The following is a 22,280-nucleotide window of genomic DNA, read 5'->3' on the forward strand; positions in this document are numbered from 1 at the left end:
TTAAGAGTTAATGTTGGTGTTGAGGTTAGGTATTAGAATTAGTGTTGGGGTTAGGCAGGCCCGTTGACAGTCTTGCTGGGGCCCGGGACAAGAAAGTTTCATGCCCCCCCCCCCCCCCCCCCCCCCCCGCGCACGTCATTTGAATTTTCTCTGTAGCAGACAATCCTTGAGTAAGGTCATATAGTATATAATATAGCCACACATCAAAGCTGTTTCTGACAGCTGACTGGTTTATATTTGACGCGGCGCGAGGGTTCGCGCGAAAATGACGTAATCGCAGTCGCACCGCCCGTGCGCGAGGGCCTCACGCGCTGTTGTTCGTGCACCTCTCGAATTTTGTAACTTCGCGCGCGCCGCGCCTCAGCGCAATGAACTATGGCTGTGTTCGAAATAGTCTACTACATACTACTGGCATACTGATCGAGCCCCAAATCAGTATGTCGTATGCAGTATGTGACCAAAATGAAAATTTCCAGTACGCGAAACATACCCGGATGACCTACTACTTCCGCAAAATATTCCAGTACGCGAACAAAGCTATCTTCGTGGTGTACTGCATCCCATCATGCAACGCTACGTTCACGTGACCCCGTAGTGTGCTTTGCTTTTGTCGCATACTGGAAACTGTACTGCATACTACTACGAGGACCAGTATCCAGTATCCAGTATATACCGAGTCCAGTATGCAGTATCCAGTATGTAGTAATCTATTTCGAACACAGCCAAAGTCATGTTTGCAGGGTTCATACACCTTTATAAGGTGGAATTCAACACTTGTACGTCACTTTCAAGGTCCATTTCAATATTTTCCAGCACGTTAAACTTAATTAAGTTAAATATTTATCACAGTATTTAATGGATGTTTATTTTCAAAACGCCCAATCTTAACGTCTTCACAAGAACTGTTCAGTCAGACAGCTATTTGTTGTGAAACGAAGTAGTTGCAATTTCAAACATTTTCAAGTACTTTAGCCTAAATTCCAGCACTTTTCAAACGTGGAACACAATGCAACATTAACATTCGTCAGGTAAATATTTTTCCTTTCTTTTCTGCACTCCAGATTTTTGTTTACTTTAACTATCCACCACTGTTTCCCGCTGTTGGGCGGGTACCAGCCAGTTACGGTCGGTGCTGGATCAAACCATTTTCCAGTGGGAGGCGGGGGTGTATGCACTTAATGGAAAATATGCAGATAGGTAAAAAATACATATATATTTTAGCCATTGAGCTTATTTTGAGTACAGAATTTTATATTAATGAAAGATTTCAAGATTATTTAAAAAGTATAGACTTTAAATAAAAAACAAATTGCTGGGCTCTTTGATGGGCCCCCCTGGCCCTGGGGCCCGGGACAACAGACCCGGTTGTCCCCCCCTGTCGACGGGGCTGGGGTTAGGTATTAGAGTTAGTGTTGGTGTTGAGGTTAGGTATTAGAATTAGTGTTGGGGTTAGGTATTAGAGTTAGTGTTGGGGTTAGGTATTAGAATTAGTGTTGGGGTTAGGTATTAGAGTTAGTGTTGGTGTTGAGGTTAGGTATTAGAGTTAGTGTTGGTGTTGAGGTTAGGTATTAGAATTAGTGTTGGGGTTAGGTATTAGAGTTAGTGTTGGTGTTGAGGTTAGGTATTAGAATTAGTGTTGGTGTTAGGTATTAGAGTTGGGGTTGGGGTTAGGTATTAGAATTAGTGTTGGGGTTAGGTATTAGAATTAGTGTTGGGGTTAGGTATTAGAATTAGTGTTGGGGTTAGGTATTAGAGTTAGTGTTGGGGTTAGGTATTAGAGTTAGTGTTGGTGTTGAGGTTAGGTATTAGAATTAGTGTTGGTGTTAGGTATTAGAGTTGGGGTTGGGGTTAGGTATTAGAATTAGTGTTGGGGTTAGGTATTAGAATTAGTGTTGGGGTTAGGTATTAGAGTTAGTGTTGGTGTTGAGGTTAGGTATTAGAATTAGTGTTGGGGTTAGGTATTAGAATTAGTGTTGGGGTTAGGTATTAGAATTAGTGTTGGGGTTAGGTATTAGAGTTAGTGTTGGTGTTGAGGTTAGGTATTAGAATTAGTGTTGGGGTTAGGTATTAGAGTTAGGGTTGGTGTTGGGTATTAGAGTAAGGATTGGTGCCACAGTAACCAAACACTGTCTCACTCACCTAAACTCCTCACCTAAAAGCACACAGACAACAAAACAAACACTATCCCACCTAACTCTTTCCCACTAGACTCCAACCCTAACCCTAGTCTCCAACCCTAACCCTAGACTCCAACCCTAACCCTAATCTAGACTCTACACAGGTACAAAGATAATAAATACAGACAATTCACAAATACAGTGACTGTACACAAAATGAAACTTTCATCACACACTCAACTTCTCAAGCTACTAATGTTTAAAGTCTGACCAATGAAACCCTGCAGTGCACCAGGAAAACCAGTATGTAAACAAACTCTAAAAAGAGAATACATCAGTGTTGGAGAATACATCAGTGGTAGAGAACTTAATCCTAACCCTAGGGGGCAGTGGTACACACACACACACACACACACACACACACACACACACACACACACACACACACACACACACACACACACACACACACACACTAGGTGGCTGTGGTACCCAGAGTGGTGGGCAACCCTAGCCCAGCCCCCAGGGAGCAGTTGGGGGTTAAGGGCCTTGTTCAAGTGACACTTCATTCATGGCCTGGGAATCAAACCCACGACCCAAGTCCCATTCGCTAGCCATCAGACCATGACTGCCCTGTTTGTGGGTGTGTGCATGTGTGTGCATGTGCGTGCGTGTCTTTGTGCACATGTGTGTGTGTGTGTGTGCATGCATGTGTATGTGTGCATGCGTGTGTATATGTGTGCGTGTGCATGCACGTGTGTGTGTGTGTGTGTGTGTATGTGTGTGTGTGTGTGTGTGTGTGTGTGTGTGTGTATGTGTGTGTGTGTGTGTGTATGTGTGTGTGTATGTGTGTGTGTGTGTGTGTGTGTGTGTGTGTGTGTGTGTGTGTAGGAGTTTGTGATTAGCCGTACCTCTCCCTACTTCTACTGGCTGGGCCTGACTGATGAGAGGACAGGAGAGTGGGAGTGGCTAGATGGAACGGCCTACGTGATGGTGCGGAGGTGAGTGTGTGTGTGTGTGTACACGTGTGTGAGGGACAGAGACACAGACAAAAAGAAGTGAGTCATGTTAGTTTACATGTTGGAAACTGACCTGCGTTTTTTGTGTGTGTTTTGTGTGTTTTGTGTGTGTATGTGTGTGTGTGTGTGTGTGTGTGTGTGTGTGTGTGTGTGTGTGTATGTATGTATGTGTGTGTGTGTGTGTGTGTGTGTGTGTGTGTGTGTGTGTGTGTGTGTGTGTGTGTGTGTGCAGTGAGTGGATGCCTGGCCAGCCTGATAACTGGGAGTCTCATGGTTTGGGTGGAGGAGAGGACTGTGCTCACTTCCACAGAGACGGCAGATACAACGATGACCACTGCTCTCGCGACTATCGCTTTGTCTGCAAAGCACCTGCAAGCACTGTCTGATCTGTGAACACATACCCATCATCTGTAATGCATACAGGCACATAATAACCCTTGACTCAAATGATCAACAATGAAGACACCTACCACCTCATAACACATACATGCCATAATGACACATTAATTAAATGTCAACTGATAAATGTGACAGCAGCCAATCAGACTGCTTTACTGTTCATTGCAGTTTGAGTATGGTCTTGTATTCCTTTACAATTCACTCTATTGTTCAAACAGTAGAATGAGCCTAACCTTCCTTTGTTAAAGAAATCATATCTTTTTCAGACACAAACCATAACCTAGATTTAGTTAATGTCATGACATACATAATATTATTATAATATATTATAATGTCATAAGGTACATTGTCATAATGGATGTAATATCATAATTTAATGATATCCATTATCTGATCCACGCCATAGTATCCAACAAGAACACAATTCCAACATCTCAACTAAATAAAACATTTAAATATTTAACCCGTGTCATATCTGTGCTACTACTACAAACTGTCATAAAAAGCTGCTTTAACAGCGAACACACACTATGCAGCACAGAGTGTCTTCAAATACTCATTAGCATTGTGGATGGTGCACTGTGAGTGTAAAGAAAACAATAAGACCTTTATATAACCCTGGTCAGCTGACTGAGCACACACACTCATATATAAGCCTTTACCATGCTGACTGAGCACACACACTCATATATAAGCCTTTACCACGCTGACTGAGCACACACTCTCGTATACAAGCCTTTACCACGCTGACTGCACTAGAGTGGAACACCAGTATCTCCGTCACGAAAGAGGACATAAACAAGACTGAAGCAAATCAGCAGGTTGGAGAGGTCAGAGTTAGGGTTAGAGGTCAAGCTGCTACTTAGAGTTAGGGTTATTAACACTGCTGTGTCCTTCTCAGCTGTTTCTATACTGCTAGATTACACCGTTTTATCAGACTGTTTTCTGTCCCACTCTCTTCTAAAGATGTTTAATTCTTCAGACAGTAACTGGCTATGTGACCCTGTGTGTGTAAACGTAGGCGGTGAGGTTTACACTACTACAGTGGACACACTCACACGCTGTCAGGACTCCATGCTGGGTGCGATGTTCACTGGCAAGATCCCGCTGCTCCGGGACAAACACGGAAACGTTTTCATCGACCGAGATGGGAAAGTGTTCCGCTACATCCTGAATTACTTGCGGGGCAACAGTCTGGACCTGCCGTGGGACTACAGTGAACTAGACCTGCTGCGCCGTGAAGCTGACTTCTTCCAGATTCGCCCGCTGCTGGTGGAACTGAAGCGCAGAGAGTGTGAGTGGAGGCGGAGTTGTGGTGCACTGCTGAGTGTAGACATGGACAGTGTGGAACGAGTTATGCATTTCAACTACAAACAGAGTCCTGAGAATTACGAGCTGCGTTCCTGCACCGTGCGTATGCACACTGCTAATGTCTTCTGTACATCTCAGAAGGTCATTGAGCTGCTTTGCACCAGTTTCTCATATAAAAGGGGTGATTTCATAACAGCATCACAGGCAGAGCAGATGGAGCTCCATCTGGAGTGGGTTCCGTGCCCACCAGAGCTTCCATGTGAGCAGCACACCAGATTCGGTTTCCAGGAACTCATCGCCAACCAGCAGGATGATGCCAGGATCAACAACACTCGTGGGTTCATGACCCAGCTGCTTAGAGTCGTGCTGCCTGAAGGGTTCCGTGTTGACCTGGTGACCCCTGACCCTGCTGACATCCTAAACTGCTGTAGGCTGCGCTGCGTGCGTTACTAAGATGTTGTTGCATACGTTACTATGACTACACCTGCCAAATTCCTACCCTGAAATTTTTTTATTGAAGATTGCACTAATAAACTGATTGAACGGGACTGAGAACGGGATATTACTGACATATAATACCCTGAACTGGCTGTTACTTCTGCTGTTACATGTACGATCTGTTACAAAATCTAATAACCTGTAACGCATCGCCCTGTCCTGGCAGCCACCCTTGGGTTTCCCTCCTTACCCTCCTGAGGTGTTTTCTAGAGAGGAATCTGCGGAGTCCTTTTTTTTTCTAGGATTTATTTACAGTACTTGTTATCAGACATGTATAAAGTATTAGAGACCCATACTTGAGTAAAAGTACAAGTACTCTATCAAAAAAAAGTGACTTGAGTAGAAGTTGAAGTGTTCTTTAAAAACTTTACTTAAGTGGAAGTACAGAAGTATTCAGCATTTTTTGTACTTAAGTATTGCAAGTAGTTTATTAAAAAATTTATTACTCAAGTACTGAAAGTAAAAAGTACAATATTGTGTTTTGTATTAATTTGAAAAAGCAGTCAAAGTTTGAATATCAATTTTTTTATAAATCACTTACAAATCAAAGCTGTCAAAGACATAAAATACAAGTGTTCTGTATGTAAAAACAAGTAACAACTTAAAAAACTGGGCTTATCTTGTTGTACACAAAAAATAGATAACCTATTTCCAGTGTTGCGAATAACGCCGTTCAAAATAACGGCGTTAGGTAACGGTGTCATTTTGTCAGTAACATAATTAATTAGGTAATAAATTAAGTAATTAATTAAGTAATATAATTAATTCCTTTTGTCGTTACAACGCCATTGACGTTACTGGTCATTAAAAGTGGTACGTTACTATATATTGATATACTAACAGTAATCCGAGCGGACCCCTGCCCAGGCTAGTGAGGAGTAACAGATCTCGATAGGTCACAGTTCTCGGTGTAACACCTGTTTAACTTAACAAGTCAGTAAGAGATCGGCTAAGGCAGCATTATGGTAGCCAATCAGAGCCAGTGTTTTTACACACGTGCCAAAGCATGACACAAATGGAGAAGAGGCAGAAATGGCGAGTCAGGAGCAAGCTATAAACATTATTTAAGAAAATACTTGAAGTTCCTGAATGTCTACCAGACTGGGTATTTGATTTATTTAATTAAGAATAGAGGTTTAATTGTTAAGTTTACTTCTGTTGTGAACAAACCAGTTGTCTCAGGTTGAGATAATTTAATTAAATTTAATACATGTAAATGCACTTTATATAATGTAACTGTTTACTTTTGCTTTTTTTTTTTTTTTTAACAAAGATTTGGGATTTTAATCACCTCATGTTCACCTTGTGAACATCTTGTGTGCTTATGGATTATGAGTATAAAAGATGAGTTCCAAGAGGGGAATTAGCTCTCTGTTGCAGACGCCTTGTGTGTCTGTAACTGAGATCTCTGGATTAATCCATACTTGCTTAATAAATTCATTTTACTTTATTACCTTACCCAACTGCTTCTGACTTTTATTGTGCTCACCATTTAAGGTTTTCAGAATTTCAACCACACTACAATGTGTGTGTAAAGGATATGTTAATAGTTGTAATTTCAATGCATCACCTCTAAGTGTCTGTCACGTCCAGCCCCTCCCTCCTCCCTGGTCCCGCCTAGCTCCCGGCTCCCATTCGTTCCTCCCTCTGTCTGTCACGCCCTCGTCATCAGTCTCGTACACCTGAGTCTCGTTTCACCGTCTTGTTTCTGTGTATAAAACCCCCTAGTGTTTTACTCCCGTGTCGGTCATTGCCTGTGTGTGAGTCCCTCGCTTCTCCTTTGCCTTGCTTTTGGTCTGTTCATATTATTGCTCTTGTACTCCCTCTCTGTTTCGTTCCTAGCCTTCGCTTGTTTTTTATGTTTCCCTATGTTCAGCGCTTGTGTTTTCTCTGTGTATATCCCCAGTCTTTTGTAGTCTTTAGTAGTTCTACATCTCATTGTCTGCTTAGTTATAGTTTAGACTGTTGTGTTGCCTCTTCCTTAGCTCCCCTGTGTTATTGCTTCTCTTGTACGTTTCTCCCCATATGCGTAGCTGGCTTCTTGGTCTGTTATTGTTTTACACGTTAACATTTCCCTGTTATTTAGCTTACCCATTTTGTTGATGTCCTCTCCCCATTGGTTTGCATAGCTCCCTCTACCTTCTGTGTCTTAGTCGTGATTTGTTAACCTCTTTCATCAAAAACCCTAAAAGTCTGCACTTGCGTCATGCCTGCCTGTCGTAAACGTAACGGTGTCGCTAAATTATAACACATTAGAAACATACGTATGCCTGAAGTGAAAGTGCCATGAGGGTAGGCAAGTCACATTTAGGACATCTGACCATTTGCGTGAAACATAGCGTGCGCATGTTTTTGTACGTACGTACCGTTAGTACATGAGGCCCCTGGTGTCCTGAGTTTGCTTTCTAGGTTTTTGTTTATGTTGAGTTTTCTGCATCTTTTCTGTACCGTGTACAATGTTTTTCTTTCATCTTTTTTCTCGCATTGTTTTTGGCGGCAGTTTAAGCAGTTTGGACTTCACTGGTAAATCAGAGCCCCAGTGACCTGACTATGGCGCCTAGGGACAAAAGAGCCCTAGAAACTTTGCTAACATGAACTTAATTCACAAATGACACATGCTTTTACTAAATAAGCATCTCATGTGGTTTAAAAGATAAAGTAAGTTTATTAATACATAGTATAGAATTCCTAAAATAGTTTTTATAAAAGGACATTTCTAAAGTATGTTTTGACATTTAAGGTACACTTGCTGCTGAATGAAATGGTGTCTGAGATTCAGAACATCAGGCTAATGTGAACATCAGACCTCAAATGATACATGACATACCGGACAATACTGGATTATAAATGTAAACATTTTATTTTTTTTTTGTGTATTGTTATTTGAAAATTTATTCATTTGTATTTTGAGGAAGTACGTATCATTTAAGATGTACACTATTTGTTTTTACATATACTGAATAGATTCTTGAACATTTGGTTGTCTCTGCCGATACTTTGTGGATACAGCTGCGTATGACCTAAATGGTTCAGTTGTCTCCTACTTCCAGACTGGTTTGAATGGTTTCTCCCAAGACACTTGGGCAATGGCAGATTTCTCCTTTCCTGCTTTACCAGGGTTCGGGTTAGGGTTGATGTTGCTACCATGCATGGACTGTGGGTTCATTCTGCTTTGTGACAGTCTGAGGGATGCAGTACGATTCAGTGGAGGCACTTTTGGAGTGTTTGCCCTAGTACTGTGGCTGACTGAGAGGTTACTGCTGGCAACAGCTCTGCGAGTAGTGGAGGCAACAGTGTTTCGAGCAAAGCTGGGGGCGTCATTGCGGAAAGAATTTAGGCTGGTTAGCCCAGAACTCTTCCCACCTGGTTGAGCTAGAGCACGCACTGTGAAACGACACATCTTCTCAGTTACTGATTTATGCTGAATTACCGATTTCCTTAAAGATGAACTCTGCATTGGAGGAAGAAGGTGGGTGGATGACGTCTGTGGTGGTGATGGAGCGGGGTGGGTGGATGACGTCTGTGGTGGTGATGGAGCGGGGTGGGTGGATGACGTCTGTGGTGGTGATGGAGCGGGGTGGGTGGATGACGTCTGTGGTGGTGATGGAGCGGGGTGGGTGGATGACGTCTGTGGTGGTGATGGAGCGGGGTGGGTGGATGACGTCTGTGGTGGTGATGGAGCGGGGTGGGTGGATGACCTCTGTGGTGGTGATGGAGCGGGGTGGGTGGATGACGTCTGTGGTGATGGAGCGGGGTGGGTGGATGACGTCTGTGGTGATGGAGCGGGGTGGGTGGATGACGTCTGTGGTGGTGATGGAGCGGGGTGGGTGGATGACGTCTGTGGTGGTGATGGAGCGGGGTGGGTGGATGACGTCTGTGGTGGTGATGGAGCGGGGTGGGTGGATGACGTCTGTGGTGGTGATGGAGCGGGGTGGGTGGATGACGTCTGTGGTGGTGATGGAGCGGGGTGGGTGGATGACCTCTGTGGTGATGGAGCGGGGTGGGTGGATGACGTCTGTGGTGATAGAGCAGGTCCAGTGTGGTTAGGGCATTTGGATGCCTCAGAGTACATATGTACTGCTCTGCTAGCGGTCTGAGGGATTCGAGCGAGAGAGACGTCTCTTCTCCTGTTCTCACCCTCAGAAGGTGTGAGAATCTGCACTGGAGGAAAGAGAGGAGGCTCAGGGGATGGGGAGGAAGAGGAGGGGTTTACAAAAAGGGGCAGTTTTGGATTAACAGGAGGCTTATGTGATGTTTTATGGGAGGGAGAAGAAAAGAGAACTGGACTGGTGAAAATTTTTCTGTGTAATTTTGTTGGAGTTTTTCTGGGTGACCTGCAAACATCTGTCTTTTTTTCTCCCATGATGAAGTGAGTTTCAATGTGGGATCTAGATTCTTTTATACTGCATACTGATACATGATTGTTGGGTTTGGATGTTTGCTTGTTGGACTCTGAAGAGTCCTTGATCGTTTTTACATCGGACGTGTCATTGTGTGACGCTGCAGATGAGGTATTGACCTCAGGCACACATGCACTGAGCTCGTTGCTGTGGTTTGTGGCAGTACTGTTTTCTCTTTCATTCTCTGAGTGTTTGAGGCATATGCTTCTCTCACCCATATGTGCCTTGGGTCCTGTCTGCATTGTATTTGAGCTTTTCTCTTGGGTTCCCAACAAACTTGTGAGTCTTGAATTTCTGCTTTCCGCCATCCATTTGCCACATTGATGATCCACCTTATTATTCATTTTGAAAGACGTTCCAGTGATGTCTTCTGGGCTAGATTTCTGGAGACTGCCATTACCATGGTCTTCAAGAGCAGGCATCTGTGTGTGTGCTTCTACATGTTCATCCATCTGGCCCGAGCTTGTGTGTGTGTGCGCAGCTGCAGAAGATTGCAGCTCACTTTTGGAGTCTGTCCATCTATGAGTCGGGGAATGTGTATCTGCAGAGTTGGGACTGACTTCACTGGGCTGTTGCCATGAGCAGCGTAGGCTGAACCTTCCAAAAGTAAAAGGACTTTGAAGACTCTGGGGGTGTGGCTTAAACAGCTGCACAAGCTCCTTCTCCTTCAGGGCTGCTTGTACATCAGTCTCAGTGCTACATTTAGACCCAAATACTCCAGGCACCATGTCTCCATCTGCCCAGGAACGGCGCTTCTGCTCCAACCCCCTCGCACGCTTCATCTGAGACTCCTCCCTGCACTCGCGCTCCACATTCTCCTGAATCACAAAACCTGAGTGAGGATCTGCACAATCATACAATTCAAGAAAGCATCCTCACTTCAAGCATCAAATACAGGAAATCTGATAAAAATGAGGTGCAATAATTTCAGATAGAATTAAAGTTTGGATTATTGATAAACCACCAGATGGAATGTTCTATAGTTTATCTCTCACTATCTGTACACAGTGTAGAGGCTCAAGGTTTTCTAAAGACATTTCTAAGCAAAATAATGTGTGTTTACTTGTACAGCTTTTGTGAACTTGGAACAGAAGTGTTGGAAAATGTGGAAACAGTCATCCAGTCTGAATGTATCTTTATCTTCACAGAAGAAATCAATCAGGTCGTCTTCATCCTTCTGTAGTTCAGTCCTGATCCTATTAATGTCTTCTAGAGCAGCACCACTGTTCTGTAGCACACAGACCCACACATGCATGATTGGACAGATACATACATACTTGAGAAACATCTGTTTCATTTGTTAAAGATTACACCAGAATAAATTCTCTCCACTACACACACCTGCAGGAACATGTGAAGTTGATCTTGTAGCTCTGGGTGAGCCTGAGTATTCTGTTCCACACGTTTAGTTCTCATGCTCAGACACTCCCACTCCACAGTCAAGTCCTCTACACTCACCCTGGAGACACATTAGCTAGGATTTATAACAGCAATGACTTTATTCATGACAAGAGTTGACATTTCTGATATCTATGATAATTACTATAACATAGAGGTGTCCAAATGCAGCCTGCGTTCAAATTTTCACCAGCCCATAGCCTCTGTTGAGGACAGAATTTTATATTTCATCAGAAGATGGCAGTAGACTCAAAAGAGCTGTTTAAGCAGCAGATTTGGTAATAATGGTAATCATTTTGTTGTGATTTGTCCTGTGATGTAAGTTGGTTGTTTTGATCAGTGGTACTTCTAGGAGGCCATTGGCCAAGTTTCTTTCTTTTTTGTTTTGTAATGTTAAAATCCTTTCAATATACACAGATATTTCAGCTGATAAAACTGATATTTTTATGATTGACAGCTATCTGATGAATTAAAAAGACAGTTGCTCATTAAGAGCATGATATTATTATTAATAATAATCAATTTTATTTGTAATGCACCTTACATTAGCAAATTTCAAGGAGCTACAAAAGTTAAAACATAATTATACAACAACATACCTGTAGAAACATCAAAAAAAGGTACGTTTTGAGTCCTTTCTTAAAAGAATCCGTGGTCAGAGGTATCCTCAAATGGCCCGGGAGAGCATTCCACAGGCGAGGGGCAGAAAGCCAGATCGCCCATGGTAGTTACATTGATAAGCATGAGTCTCAGTGAAAATTTTCTGTCATCTAGAAGTTCTACTCCTCTAGGGTTAGTGCTGGGATAAATGCTTAAAACAGGATTTTTCACAACAGAGCAAACTGAGAAAACCAAACAAACTAGAAAACTAGATGTTTAATGTACATATGTTTAGTGTACACGTGTTTAGTGTTTATTTGGTTGTGTGATTGTGCAGCTGAAAGTCTATAGGCTACATTGTTGAGCTGTAATCAAAATCAATCAAATTTTATTTATATAGCGCTTTTTACAGCAGTTGTTGTCACAAAGCAGGTTTACAAGTGCCGAGTCCTAGCCCCCAGTGAGCAAGCCAAGGGTGACGGTGGCAAAGTAAAACTCCTTTAAGAGCATGAGGAAGAAACCTTGAGAGGAACCAAGACTCAGGGGGGAACCCATCCTCCTCTGGCCTACGCCTGTCACCATGACAACAGTTAAAGAAACAAAAAACTATTTGTTTTAGGTTTTAAATGTTTGAGGATTGTTGAGCTGTGTTTAGATTTTAAATGTGGGTGAAAGCAATTTGGTTTTTATTCCTTATTTTTGCTCTCCTGACGTCAAATGCAAAACAAAGAAAAGTGTGTTTGAGTGTGTTCCGAGTTAGGTATTGATTATTAGTTGATCTAATGTGAGTTCTTGGGGTTTCTCACCGTGCAGCTCTCTCAACATGCTGGAGCCTCTCAGGAAACTTTAGCAGCCACTCATCCTTTTTCTTCGCCTCCTGATGACACACACACACACACACAGTAGCCAAGTGCACACAGACCCAAGCTGAGGGTAAATGCATTTAACCAGTACATTCAAAATTTAATCTGCAGATTAATGTTTTAGAAACTTCCTTGAATTGAGTTCTGCCCTGCTTTGAGCCAGTTATATGATGGTGGTTTAAACTCAAATAGCTCATGAATGCTCTAGAATGACTAATGCTTGCCTGGGTCTCTGTCCCAAATTATGACTGGGCTTTACATACAATGAATACTTTCACCCACCATAGGGTTAAGGTTACCCCTAATTCTAACCCTAGGTTAACCCTAACCCTAATCCTAACCCTAGGTTAACCCTAACCCTTTTACTCACCATAGCAACAAAGTGCAGCAGGTTCATGCCGGGCTTATTCGCTTTGGTGTCAGCTAATGACAGCAGAGAAGAGAGTTTAAATCCAGCAGCGTTCCCCCCATAACCACCCTGACAGAGAGGGACAGTCTCACTCACTGCATGTAGTGACATTTCAGATCGAATTAACTCATAAGAGACTTATAAATTATGAGTATTTCATAGAATTGAGAGAGAGAAAGAGAGAAAATAGCCTCACTGAGTTCAAGATATTTCCTGCTTCAAGCACCAGGTGTAGGACACAGTGGAGCTCCACACAACTCAGCAACTCTACAAAGTTAAAAAACAAAGCATGCATTGTAGATTTCTATAATATGACAGCTGTGGCCCAACAGACTGTATGATGGTAGGACAACTCAAGAAGACTGAAGGAGAGAATAAAGGGACCGACAGCGAGTGAAAGAAAACGAGAGCGCAGTGATCACCTCTGGCAGCATAACGAACAGTACAGATGTTCTGCTTCAAGGATGAACACAATGGAGAAAATTCCTCTTTCAGTAGCAAAGCCTCTATTCGCAGATCAAAGCTACAAGTGTAGACACACACACAAATTTAAAAGTAATACTTTCAATTGTTGTGTGTGTGTGTGTGTGTGTGTGAACATACTGTACCTCGGTATAAGTGTAAGGTGGTACATGAAGGAATCGACCGTACACAACTGTCCTGGATCTCCTCTGTATGCATGTAACATCTCCACCTGCCGGCCAACCAGTACTTTTTTAATCTACTGAGATTAACACTAAGCCAGTACACTAGTTATTTAGTCCACTAGGATCAACACTAACCCAGTACACCTAGTTATTTAGTCTACCAAGATCAACAATCAAGATCTTTATTTTGAACATTTCTTTAGAAGTGTGATACATGGCATATTTGTTAAGAACCTGGGCGTCACCTTTGATAATGAGCTCAGCTTCAAATCACACATCATGACTACATGCAAGACAGCTTACTTTCATCTTCGAAACATCGCTAAGGTCCGAGATATGCTCTCTCCTGCTGACAGTGAAAAACTTGTCCATGCATTTATCACATCAAGGCTAGATTATTGTAACGCTGTTCTATCTGCTCTTCCAAAGAGCTCTATTTATTTATTTTTATTTATTTAAACTTTATTTTACCAGGGAAAAATCCCATTGAGATTAAGAACCTCTTTTTCAAGGGAGCCCTGGCCAAGCAGCATTACAGTTATAACCAACATAAAATTTACAAAATTAATTAAAACAGGTGCATGTGAGGGAGGCTATCTCAACTGCTCTCAATCTAGCTTTAAAGTCTTTTAACGTGATCAGTTCTGTAATTTTCCAGTCCTATTTCGCACCTACAGCGAGTTCAGAACGTGGCTGCAAGGGTTCTGACCCGCAGGAGAAAGAGAGATCATATTACAACTGCACTCCACTCACTGCACTGGTTACCTGTCAGCTTTAGAATAGATTTTAAGGTTCTAGTCATGGTTTTTAAATGTCTTCATGGTCTTGCCCCTCTTTACCTCAGTGAAATGATGGTTAGATATGTTCCAGTCAGGTCTCTAAGGTCTTCAAACAGTAATCTACTGGTGATTCCTAAAAGCCGATTAAAGATTGGCGAGGGTGCTTTTAGCCACTATGGCCCAAAGCTCTGGAATTCTCTTCCTGAAGAGCTCGGAGGCATTTCATCCCTGAATAGTTTCAAGAGCAGTCTCAAAACATTCCTGTTTAGATCCGCTTTTAGTTAAGAAACTCTATCTTATTTACTTTACTTTTTATTATCTTACTTACTTCACTTTTTATGTTATTTAATATTTTTTATCTTTAATTTCTTTTAACATTTTCTTTTTGTCTTTTTGTCTTTGTCTTATCTCCTTTTAATGTTTCTTTTATTTATACTGTAAAGCACTTTGAGTTACATGTATGTATGAAAGGTGCTATACAAATAAAGATTATTATTATTATTATTATTATTATTATTATTATTATTATATTATTATTATTTCAGTAGGTTTCAGGGTTGGGGAGAGTTATGGACAAGATTATGGTTTCAAGGATACGGTTAGGGTTTCAGGGTTAAAGGTTACATAGGTAGGGGTCAGGGTTACAGCGTTAGGGGTTAAGGGTTTCAGGGTTGGGGGTTTCAGGGTCAATCAATCAATCAATCAATCAAAGTTTATTTGTATAGCGCTTTTCACAACACATGTCACAAAGCGCCTTAGGGTTTAGAGTTAATTATCAGTTCGTTTTTACCTCTGCAGATTCTGGCAGAAGCTTGAGCAGGTCCCTGAGGGCCTCTGACCCAAATGCAGCACTGTTGCCTTGGAGAATATCCTCTATGATGGACTTGTGAGACCTAGAGAGAGATTGATGCTCTTATACCTACTAATAAATTACATGACATGATTTCACGTGACCGCTTGTGTGTAACATCTATCAATTTGCACCTGTTGTCACTCAAACTGATGCTGCTAGATTAGTTTCTGCTGGCCTGCAAAATAATATTATTGTACTCGGACGCCACTGTCCCTTTTAATTAAATGAAATTATCATTCATGTTATGTTTTGACTAAAAGTTAGGGTTAGCTGTACATGTATCTACAGTGGTAGCGAATTAGGGTTAGTTAGCTGGCCACATATCATTTATATCTAAGATCATAGAAAAAGCTGTTGCCCAGCAATTATGCCTATATCTGCATAGGAATCACATATTTGAAAAGTTCCAATCTGGTTTTGGGCCCTACCACAGTACTGAAACATTAGTCAAAGTAACAAATGATCTTCTCCTTGCTTCTGATCAAGGCTATGTATCACTGTTAGTTCTTCTTGATCTTGGTGCAGCTTTCGACACAATTGATCATAGGATCTTGCTAAAGCGGTTAGAATGCTGGGTTGGAGTCTCTGGCACAGCCCTTTCATGGTTTTACTCTTACTTAACAAATCGCTATCAGTTTGTAGAGCTCAATAATATTCCATCCAAATGCACAAAAGCTAAATATGGGGTCCCGCAAGGCTCCATTTTAGGACCACTATTATTTACATTATATATGCTACCATTGGGCACAGTTATAAACAAACATGGTGTCAATTTGGTGTCAGTTATAAACAAACATGGTGTCACTGCTATGCAGATGATACGCAACTTTACATATCAGCCAAACCTGATGACAAACTCAGTTTAGCAAAAATTGAGGCCTGTGTAAGAGATATTAAATTCTGGATGTCTCTAAACTTCCTCCAACTCAATGAGGACAAAACAGAAGTTCTCCTCCTGGGGCCTAAGGCCTCAAGACAGAAAATTCCAGATCTAATGCTTAATCTCGCAGACTACCCCATTACACTTGGCACATTAGCGAAAAACCTAGGCGTCATACTCGACTCCGACCCATCATTTGATAAATACATAGATAATACTACTAGGATAGCTTTTCTACATCTCCGCAACATTGCCAAGTTAAGAAATGCATTGTCACAGGATGATGCAGAAAAATTTGTGCACGCCTTTGTTAGCTCTAGATTAGACTACTGTAACGCACTACTGTCAGGATGTTCAAATAGGAATCTAAATAAACTTCAAATAGTTCAAAATGCAGCAGCCAGAGTTCTGACCAGAACTAGAAAATTTCAGCATATTAGACCAGTCCTATCAGCCCTGCATTGGCTCCCAGTTAAATTCCGTATTGATTTTAAAATGATTTTATTAACTTATAAAGCACTGCACGGGCTTGCTCCTGAATACCTCCAGGAACTTATTTCCTATTATGAACCCCCACGTCCACGAAGATCACAGGGTGCTGGTCTTTTATTAGTTCCACAAATTAATAAGGTAACAGCAGGGGGAAGAGCCTTTTCTTGTAAGGGCCCCCAGCTTTGGAACAACCTTCCAAAATGCGTCCGGGACTCTGACACAGTCACAATCTTTAAGTGTAGGTTGAAAACCCACTTATTTAGTTTAGTGTTTGATAATTAATATCCCACCTTAGATAAAGGTACAGATCCAGGGGTTCATAGACGAAGGGTTTTATGGTAGACTGGGGCGCTGGTGCGGTCATCCTGTCACTGCTCGTGGTCACTCAAGTTTGTTGACAGTGCAGTGGATGGATGCCATTGTCTCAGAATGCCCCCAAGCCTGTGGTACCTTCTGGTTCTGCCTTTTTTAGCTAGGCTGTAACAATTTAACTTAATGCCGGAGTTGCTGCCACACTCCAGAAATGTTTATAATTTCACCTGTCCTGTATATGTCCTCATACAGAGCTAATTTTCCCTGTTTTATTTTCTGCACATGGCTGTCCGCCTGCTTGAGGAATAATGAGATGAGGAGAGACAAGCAATCCATCCTGGGCCAGCCACCTCCTGCCTAACCGGATGCTTACACCAAGATGGACATTATTACATCTTTTTCCTTTTCTTTATTTCTTTGCTAAATTGTTGTTGTTATGGTGACCGGTGTTGGCCAGAGGAGGATGGGTTCCCCCCTGAGTCACCTCAAGGTTTCTTCCTCATGCAAGAAACTAGGGAGTTTTTCCTTGCCACTGTCGCCCTTTGCTTGCTCACTGGGGGCTAGGACTCGGCACTTGTAAAGCTGCTTTGTGACAACAACTGTTGTAAAAAGCGCTATATAAATAAAATTTGATTGATTGAACTTTAACCTCAGTAACTTGTTTGCAGTTCTGGTCATCTAGCTACATATCTGCAGTTCAGTACTGAAGAGAGGCACAAACAGTACCAGTGAAATGACAAAATTAAAAACCAATATAAATTTCATACATTTTAATTAATTAAAAAAGACATATATAGACAGACAAACGACCATCAGGTGGGGGCTTGCTAATAGGCCCCGCCCACCTGAGGGACGAACACAACGCAACAACAGCAGGACAACTGCCGCTGTGGACGGGGGCAGGGGCGGACTGGCATACATTGCTACCGGGGATTTCCCCAGTGGGCCGATGGGTTAGTGGGTCGCCGGTGGTTTAAGTCGGCCCGTGGAGGAGCCATTGATGCGCACTGCGGCCCCGGCCCGTAGTCACGCTGCTGTTCTAAGTCTAAGGCACCATCTACAAAATTACCTTAACACGGTTAACACGGACGCAAGTGGCGGTCTTAAAGGTTCCAGAGCACTGCGCACTTTTTTTTTTTTTGTTTTTTTTAAGCTATTGAAATTCTTAGATTAAAACTAACCACCACAAATAGGTAAGAGGAAGAAATACCCACGTTAGAGTTGTAGGTCATTCTTTAGGATGCACTTTGTGTAAAACAACTTGTTTGGTGGTCTTATGATGGACTATTTAAAAGCCACTATGTGGCTTTGTAATCATATTATTGCTTGAATTAATATTGTCCATATGACAATAAACGCAGTCATATACACTACGTGCCATGTATAGATTCATATACAGTATATATATACATATATATATACACACACACACATATATATATAGATATATAGATATATATATATATATATATATATATATATATATATATATATATATATATATAGATATATATATATATATACTGCTCAAAAAAATAAAGGGAACACTAAAATAACACATCCTAGATCTCTGGATGGGGGCGACCGGCAGGGGGCCCGCCATACCCATGACAACACCATACTTACTTTTTAAACCGTTTAAGGAAAATTGCCAGGGTCATGCTCCTTTTAGAATCAAGAATCTGAAGAAAGAAAAGGAAAGTCTAACTTGTGTGATATTCAAATCCTCATAGGCTGTAATTCAGAAACAACAATAACCTTTAAAATTATTTAACCACATTTCATAATGACTAGACTTTATTCAAAGACTAAATTTCATGTAAAACTTGGAAGGTGTGTAAATAATAAATTGTAATGAAGACACTGATTATACAAATAATGGATTATATTCAAGACTGATTGATGGTGTAACAACTGTTATTTTTGGTGATTGAGTTGGTTGTGAATTCTGCATTAGGTATGCTGATTGGTGTGTCTGTGAAGTACTGTAAAAACAGAATATGCCACTAAACAAATTAAATGTTTTTAATGTGATGCTTTGTGAACTCCATCCATACTGTATGGCATCATCTATATAAGGTGCAGTATGTAGAGACATTTGTCATTTCTGATTAAGAAAGAACTCAAACTAATTTACATTTACGGCATTTAGCAGACACTCTTATCTAGAGCGACTTACAAAAGTGCTAAGTGTTTAATCAGAATATGCATCTCTATCTAGTATAACAGGTTTAAGTCCAAACTACTTTAGCTCAAGCACTGCCATAAACAGTTGCCAGTGCTGATACCTAGAAAGAAGACAACAAAATATAAGATTAGACACAGAGCAATACCTAGCAAGACTGAAATACCTACAAGACTACATGCAGTATGAGTGCAATAATTAGCAAGTGTTCCCAGAGATAAACAATGAAAGTTATATGAATGGAATCAAAGTTTTACAAATGCTAGAGCTTCATAAAGTTCCTAACCCTGACGCTAGCATCCACTGTCCTCCTGATGCTTCAGTCCTCTCAGTATTGTCCTGTGCTCTCTTAGTTTCCTCAACCTCAGTCCTCTCAGTATTGTCGTGTACCTCAGGCCTTAGGGTCAACCCTAAGCTGTAAAAGAAGTTTGACCAAAACCTGCACAAACCTCTGTTTTAGGCTCTTGTAAAGTGCGACATGCCCAACTAGTCTTCATGCCGTTTGTCCTGTGCACTTGTCTGTCATCATGGTGTGCAAACAGGTCCTCAAGGTTCTTGATATCAATGTGGAACATCTGTTTTCCTGCAGCTGTGTGAAGCGTCCAGAGGTTGGGAGCCCCGCACTGCTGAACTCTCTCTTTGGGAATCGGCTTCCAGTAGAAACTCCGCACCCTCCGCTTTGAGTGCATGGGACTCCCCCCATCTACAGGTAGGGGTGGGGGGGAGGGGGGCGTGTCTTGGGGAGACTGAAGTGAGCTAGGGGGAGGAGCACTAACAGGAGGGTGTTCTGAGACTGAAGCAGGGGGCGTTATCACTGCAGTGACTCCACCCCCCTCCTCAATGAGAAGGGAGGACTTGCTCATCACAAGTGTCTCAGATCCTTCTGAGATGAGGAATGATGGATAATGTTGGAAAACTAGTTAAACAAAACAGCCACACTTTAGATTCATATTACAATACTGAAATGCAAAACATGCAAAAGTAAACAATAGCAGTAGTTAAAACCCCATGTTACTGCAGTAATGAACCCAGTCACTTATAGCTTTATAGCCTTTTAGCCTTGTAGTCTTATAGACTTATAGTCTTGTAGCCTAAATAGTGAAATATTCTAAACCACACATCATAATATTTATCCAAATGATGAATTGGTTTCAGGTGAAAGAGTTACAAGTTAGAGATGCACAAAGAATTTCAGTTTCATAACAATAACTAAAGTCCTATTAAATAATCAATTTTGAATGCATACACTGTATTCTGAACTCCCTGCCTCACTCATTAGGGGTTGCTAACCTCAGCTATAAAAGCAACCATAACCTCTAATGTGACTTATTCATCTCACAGTTTCTGCTTTGGGCTTTAGGGAAATGTCATAAATGAGATTAAACACTATACATAATTAAATATGTGCACACCCATACACTAAATATTGCAGACAAAGCTTGACATCTACTACACAAAACAATGGAATATAGCACACCCACTTTCTCCACGCACAAACCTTTGCAAACGGTAGAATGAAAAGGTGCAGCTGCTAGTTCACTGGTCGGGAACCTATGGTTCGCGTGTCAGACATGGCTCTTTTGATAACTGCATGTGGCTCGCAAATAAACCTTAGCTGACACAATGTTTCCCAACACGATAAGTAATGAATAATTCTGCTGAAATTTTAAAGTAAAACATTACAGAGATCACTGTGTTAAAAATACATTTCAAAATATAAAAAATTCTCATGAATCTTAATCCATGCATCTATTTTCTACCACACCTGTTCAAGGTTGCGGGTGGCTGGTGCTATTCCCAGAGTACTGAATATTTCAGCACAAATGGAAAGAGCAAGTTATCTTTGTGGAGAGTGCAGGTTCTGCAGTGTGTTTAATAGACTATGCAATGAAAAAATCTCATCGATGAAATGTTCAAATATAAAGTGACACTTCGACACACGCCAGGCTACATGTGCATCGAAATATCCAGCGTGGAACAGCAGGAAGAAATACATTTTAAGTCATGGCTCTCTCAGCCAAACAGGTTCCCGACTGCTGGTCTTGCTACTACCATACTAGCTTACTACTCTACTACCCTACTACCCTAACCCATAAACATACTAACCCACGCAGAACAGGTGGTTTTATTTCATCATGTCTGAAATTCTGGAAACCTTAAGTTGTATTTCCCCCCATTCATTCCCTGACACCTGTATTCACTGTAATGATTAAATCCCCTGCAGGTAAACAAGAGGGTTTCAATAACAAAAAGAAAAAGGATGTCAGACAGCAACTTACTACATGTATTATCTTTTATATGCCAAGTAAAGCATCATCTCATACCCAAGAGCCCTCAAACCCTAACACGATTAAGGCAGAACAGACACCACAATGTCATCCAGCTGGGAAACAGTTAACCAGTTAACCTACCTTCAAGAAGAGTCCAAGGACTTGTCCCCTTATATCCAAGGTCAGTGCAGCAGTGTGATTATTTACTTGTCCATGGAGGCATGCTCACACGCTGTGTAATGGGACACACACACACACACACACACACACACACTTACAGGGAAGAACAACTCCCACTTCTAACGTTACTCTGCTGTCAGATAAAACATCAAAATGTGAATCATTTTAACAAGTCATCTAGACTGAATCTTTGTGGCTTTTTAAATATTCACCATCAAATTCTCTATTACTCTATTATATTTCTGTTACTCTATTATAATTCTATATAGCTTTAATAAAATTCTCAATTACTTTATTATAATTCTATTACTCTTTTGTTTTTGCACTGCAGTTTTTGCCTGGTCTCTTCCTCTTCCTCTCTTCACTTTTTTGTTTTTGTTTTGTTTTAGACTTCAGAATATGTTCTTCACCGAGTCCATTAAAAGAAGCCAAAATAATTTCTTATGGTTTGTGTGTGTGTGTGTGTGTGTGTGTGTGTGTGTGTGTGTGTGTGTGTGTGTGTGTGTGTGTGGTGGAGGCGGTGCCTGTGAATGTGCATGCTTGACACTGATAACACGTCTGGTGGTCACACCCTGTCTTACTGAAATATTTGTTTCAGTAAGATAGGGGGGGTGATCAGCTAAGACTGTGAAGTCTTGTGGAATCCTCAAAGTTAACTAAAAAACAAA

At 41.4% G+C, this 22,280-nt stretch overlaps 3 protein-coding genes across 5 annotated transcripts; 2 read left to right on the forward strand and 1 right to left on the reverse strand.

Annotated features, from left to right (window-relative positions):
- Positions 1-2,741: 2,741 nt before the first annotated feature.
- On the forward strand, positions 2,742-3,818 carry LOC143501315 (C-type lectin domain family 10 member A-like). Its single transcript, XM_076994980.1, is given in 3 exon segments — positions 2,742-2,756; positions 3,009-3,122; positions 3,373-3,818. Coding segments are annotated over 3 exon segments (279 nt in total). The 3' UTR covers positions 3,523-3,818.
- On the reverse strand, positions 3,280-22,076 carry LOC143501311 (uncharacterized). Of its 3 annotated transcripts, XR_013126876.1 has the most exons (14): positions 21,923-22,071; positions 21,574-21,664; positions 19,612-20,078; positions 18,604-18,659; positions 15,231-15,333; positions 13,623-13,708; positions 13,437-13,537; positions 13,211-13,281; positions 12,976-13,083; positions 12,549-12,619; positions 11,086-11,203; positions 10,808-10,972; positions 4,594-10,562; positions 3,280-3,523 (listed from the first exon to the last, which is right to left on the reverse strand). XR_013126876.1 is itself a non-coding variant. In XM_076994977.1 (13 exons), the coding sequence occupies exons 3-13, from the start codon at positions 20,023-20,025 to the stop codon at positions 8,385-8,387; spliced, it is 3,471 nt and encodes a 1,156-aa protein (XP_076851092.1). In that variant the 5' UTR covers positions 20,026-20,078; positions 21,574-21,664; positions 21,904-22,041; the 3' UTR covers positions 6,129-8,384. The 3 variants fall into 3 exon arrangements, 1 of the variants encoding a protein (XP_076851092.1); XM_076994977.1 differs by lacking the exon at positions 3,280-3,523 and having other exon boundaries at positions 6,129-10,562; positions 21,904-22,041; XR_013126877.1 differs by lacking the exons at positions 3,280-3,523; positions 4,594-10,562; positions 10,808-10,972 and having other exon boundaries at positions 11,137-11,203; positions 12,976-13,028; positions 21,923-22,076.
- Positions 4,233-5,598, forward strand: LOC143501313 (BTB/POZ domain-containing protein KCTD21-like). The gene has a single exon (XM_076994979.1). The coding sequence runs from the start codon at positions 4,502-4,504 to the stop codon at positions 5,297-5,299; it is 798 nt and encodes a 265-aa protein (XP_076851094.1). The 5' UTR covers positions 4,233-4,501; the 3' UTR covers positions 5,300-5,598.
- Positions 22,077-22,280: the final 204 nt, after the last annotated feature.

This window comes from Brachyhypopomus gauderio, unplaced genomic scaffold (assembly GCF_052324685.1).
Source record: "Brachyhypopomus gauderio isolate BG-103 unplaced genomic scaffold, BGAUD_0.2 sc171, whole genome shotgun sequence".
NCBI lineage: Eukaryota > Metazoa > Chordata > Actinopteri > Gymnotiformes > Hypopomidae > Brachyhypopomus > Brachyhypopomus gauderio.